At 33.7% G+C, this 5,000-nt stretch overlaps 1 protein-coding gene across 1 annotated transcript in view; it reads right to left on the reverse strand.

Annotated features, from left to right (window-relative positions):
* LOC115215200 (putative methyltransferase NSUN7) overlaps positions 1 to 5,000 on the reverse strand; it is a 33,035-nt gene that overhangs the window by 10,614 nt on the left and 17,421 nt on the right. Inside the window, exon 5 of the mRNA XM_029784392.2 lies at positions 1,356 to 1,536. Within this exon, the coding sequence (XP_029640252.2) occupies positions 1,356 to 1,536 (181 nt within the window). The remainder of the gene's footprint in view (positions 1 to 1,355; positions 1,537 to 5,000) is intronic.

Here is a 5,000-nt window from a genome sequence, read left to right on the forward strand (position 1 = left end):
CACTGATGAAGGCAGAGCATTTCTTATGCAAAGCCAGAAATCCAGGATCTGGAATTATCCAGTAATTTTTTTGCTAGTTTATTTTGTCTTCCCTCTTGGTGCTGTATAAACATTTAGTGTGGTTTTAGAGTCAAGTTACAGCCGCTATTTCCAGTGATACCCTAAATTCCGCTATTTCTTAGATACCCTAAATTATAATTTTAATAATAATTATTACCTTTGAAGGATTTTATTCCCATGCTGGCCACCTGATAAGATTGGTATTCAAATTAACGATATTACCTTATTTATAAATATATATATATATATATATATATATATATATATATATATATATATATATATATATATATATATTCCAAGAAAGTTGGTTTTGAATCCAACCAACTAAGGGATAATATCTATCCAATATACTGCTGGCAGAATACCCAATTATTAATACACAAGTGTTTTTCTATTGCATTGCAATTACATTACCGAGTGTAATAAATGGGTGAGGTTAAAGAGTTATTTTACCCTTAATTTATAGAGCAATAAGAAAATGGAGGGGACCAATAGGTGGTTCATCAACTTTTAGACATTATATTATATCATTTTATTTATTTATTTACTAAAATGACAATTACAACAATATACATACATGTATAACATATTATATTATTCATATTAGATAAAATATAAACAGAGGTATGAGAAAGTTACAAGAGGAGTTATATTGTAATTTATAAAATCAATATATTTTAGTTATGTAAGAACGAAACTGCATATACATGAGGAACATACATATATATATACATACTCATATGTACATACATATTAGATGTGTTTAGAAGGGAGTACTGGTATCTTTATATATTATAAATGTAAAGCAGAATGTTATACATGTATGTATATTGTTGTAATTGTCATTTTAGTAAATAAATAAATAAATTGACATAATATAATGTCTAAAAGTTGATGAACCACCTATTGATCCCCTCCATTTTCTTATTGCTCTCCCCACCTCTCTCTCTCTCTCTCTCTCTCTATATAATATATATATATATATATATATATATATATATATATGAGAGAGTTAAAGGTATGATTGATTACTCATTGTAACTCGTTTCATTTCAATATGAGAATCCTCATCATCCAGTTCAATAATTATTATCACTCACTACCGTGAACAACTATCAATACTGTAACCAATACCACCTTTGTCCTACCATTCATCATTATACTCTTTACTACTACTACTACTACTACTACTACTACTACTACTACAACATTACTACCAGAATGACTGTAGCACTTACCACCATGCCTTAACAAAGACCACCACTTTCACTACCACCATCACCACCACATACCTGTAGTACTATGTTTCCATCTTTAAAGAGTTGGTGTTGCCTCAGATACATTTTAAAAGCAGGTGGGAAGACAAGAACATCGGAACAATGACGATCTCTGGCAAATACTTTGCCTCGTTCTGTGTTGTCAGTTGTCAGTACGAAGCCCTCTTCCGAGAAGATATCTATTACTTTCTCTATACTGAAAAATAAAAAGTAAAAGAAAAAAACTATGTAATGAATGTATATTAGTATGTGTATACATGCATGTATATATATATACTAGCAGTATCGCCCGGCGTTGCTCAGGTTTGTAAGGGAAGTAACTATAAAGCATTTTTAGAGAGTTATAGCCAAAAAATAGCAAAAAAATGGAAAAAAATGATGGTAAATTTTTTTTTGAGATTTAAAAAAGGTAGAGTTGCGTCCCCTAGACAGTTTGTGGTTCGTATTCCTGATTCTCGACCCCATGTCGAATTTATCGATTTTTTTCAGAACTGGGGGAACTTTTCAAAATTTTCGCTGCGTTAGTTTTGAATTATGACATTGGGCTATGTGTGTGTCAAGTTTCATCAGAATCGGTTGAAAGCCGTGGTCAGGGTGAGGGTACAAGCAAACAGACACACAGAAACACGCACAGACAAACTGCCGTTTATATAGAGAGAGATGTATATATATATATATATATATATATATATATATAATATATATATATATATATATATATATATGCATATATGAGTGTCCTTGTGGTTTAATTATTCAACTGTCTTGCCAATAGATAAAGAGTCAGTCTTCAACCCCCAAAAAGGTCCTTTCATTGGAATTTAGACATCAACCTGGAAGTCATGTAGATATGCATGTATTCATGTATGTATGTATATATGTGCATATGTATTTATGTATTATGTATTCATGCATGCTTGTAATAAATATATATTTGTCTCCAAGATATACATACATACATACATACATACATACTAGGGTGAAGGGTCAATGTGTGCAACGCATACACTGCATGCCTTACTATTGTTCCACAATAAATAATTTTTATGTAATATATAATTGATTATAGGGTGGCAAGCTGGCAGAATTGTTAGCACACTGGGTGAAATGTTTAGCGGTATTTCATCTGCCGTTATGTTCTGAGTTCAAATTCCGCTGAAGTCGACTTTGCCTTTCATCCTTTCGGGGTCGATTAACTAGGTACCAGTTATGCCCTGGTGTTGATGTAATCGACTTAATCCCTTTGTTTGTCCCCTCTATGTTTAGCTCCCTGTGGATAATAAAGAAATAAATACATAATTGATTATTGATACTTTACTGCTTGCCTTTCAGTGGTGTTGTCAACAGAAACATTGGGAAGGGAAAGCAAATTTTTTACTGCTTGTATTCCATCATAGTAAGAGCAGTGATGTTATTTTCTTTGCATTCTATTATTTTCGAGAAGGGAAACAAAAGTGAGTGCTCAAGAAAGAGAAAGCAGATATTTTACTGCTTGTTTTTCAGTCTTGTTAATCCAGTAGACAGGTTGTCAACATTTCTTTTCTCTTGAAGTGCTGATGTTTATACTGTCCTTTGCAGCAGAGATCAAAAACTTACCTATTCAGAGGATTTTCCTGAGGCTTTCCTCATAGTCAGACAGATTTAGACAAGAAATGCACATTTAGTCAATTTATAAGTTTGTTTTTATTGCTTTCTGATATATTTCGTATGATGACAATGAGAACCCAGGTTTGAAATTTCCCGAAGACACCTGATGAAGGCTGGAGGGTTTATCAGCTGAAATGTTGTGTTAACAACAAATAAGAATAGGACGAATATCTGTCAAATGTAAATAATGTAAATAATGTACATAATTCCTCATCTCTTAAATATAGAACTGTATCCTTTCTTATCCCAAATATATGTTAATCAAGCCTTTCAAAACCAAATTAGAAATAATTAACAAGCATATTCTCAGCCATATCAACCTCGAAATTAGAAGCAACATGAATGTAAAATGGTAGAACTGCAGTGTTATTATTGTTAATTCATTCCATGGCATTGGAAATGAAGTAGCCAGCAAATACATCCACCTTGATATTGTGAACATTTACCCATATATACATTTCTTCCCTTGGAAATTTTGGATTTTGCTTGAGTTTTCAATACAATTAATAATCAAGACACAAGGTTAATACTTACTTGTAACATAGGTAAAAGATCAGAAATCTGAAGAGGGACGTTAGATTATAACACTTCCAGTTCTTGATAAGCACCTTATTTTATCAACTAAGGAAGGATGACTGACAAAGTTGGCCCATGAAGCTGATTTCTCATATATATATGTAGTGCTGCATGTTTGCAATGCACAGGCCAGTAAAATCTTTATACTTGAACCAGGAGACCATCCTGAGGGTGTATATTGGAAGTGAAGGGCCATTTAAAAGATGGTTTCATAATATCACCTCTTATGTCAGAGACATTGAGAAAGATGCTGCATTACTATCAAATCACATATGGTTATTAAGAGAAAAGCCTGTAAACTGTGTCATTAGCTAGAGAATTGTTGATATGTATAAGTCTTATGTGAATGGCAGCAACAATGTAACCACCGTACACCTGAAAAAAGATTAATTCTGAACAATAAAAATGTCAAATTGATGGTGTTCAATGGTATCAGACATGATGTTTGTTCCTTCTCAAGCCATGCCTGGCTCATAAGGGCCGGTTTCCCAGTTTCCTTGGCATATAGGTTCCCCACCTGGACAGGATGCCAGTCCATCGCAGGTGAGCTGCAAGATGCAGGAGGAAAGAGTGAGAGAAAGTTGTGGCAAAAGAGTCAGCAGAAGTTTCGCCATTACCTTCTGCCAGAGCCACGTGGAGCTTAGATGTTTCGCTCATAAACACACACATCGCCCAATCTGAGATTCGAACCTACGATCCAACCACGAGTCCGCTGCTCTAACCGCTAGGCCATGTGTCTCCACATCAGACATGATTGTATTTACAAAACTGGTCACAACCACCCTAAATGAGACGTATTTACTCAGATCAGAGTAACAAGAATTGAAGTAGAAAACCTTTATTTAATAATTTATTTATTTATTACTTTCCTTCAGCTCCCTAAGTTTTCTTTCATCTTTCATGTCCTTTTCTATTTTCTTCTTTTTTTTTCTATCTTACTGTTCACTTCTCCTTTCTGTGCTGAGACACGATTATAAACCTCTATATCAAAACAATTGTTCATCTTCAGCATTTATAAGTATTTCAGAAAAGGTTTTGTAATTGCAATTCAGCTAACTAAGGATCTGCGGAATGAGTTATTTTTTTATTTTGTTCACAAGTAATCTCCCCTGCATCATATTTATGATTAGGTTTCAAACTATGATAATCATAATATAATGAACATAGTGGCTACCTTTTTGGTACTTTTTGGTTATGAAGTTCATTATATAACATTTATTATTTCCGGTGTCATCTCTTTGTTTCTGTTACCACTCTATGCTCATCTAACATTGTGTTCTGGACACCAGAGCGTTAGTCTCACTATGCCTAAGCAAAATATACATATAGGAGGCGCAATGGCTCAGTGGTTAGGGCAGCAAACTCGCTGTTATAGGATTGCGGTTTCAATTCCCAGACCGGGCATTATGAGTGTTTATTGAGCGAAAACACTTAAAG

Source organism: Octopus sinensis, linkage group LG8, assembly GCF_006345805.1.
Source record: "Octopus sinensis linkage group LG8, ASM634580v1, whole genome shotgun sequence".
NCBI lineage: Eukaryota > Metazoa > Mollusca > Cephalopoda > Octopoda > Octopodidae > Octopus > Octopus sinensis.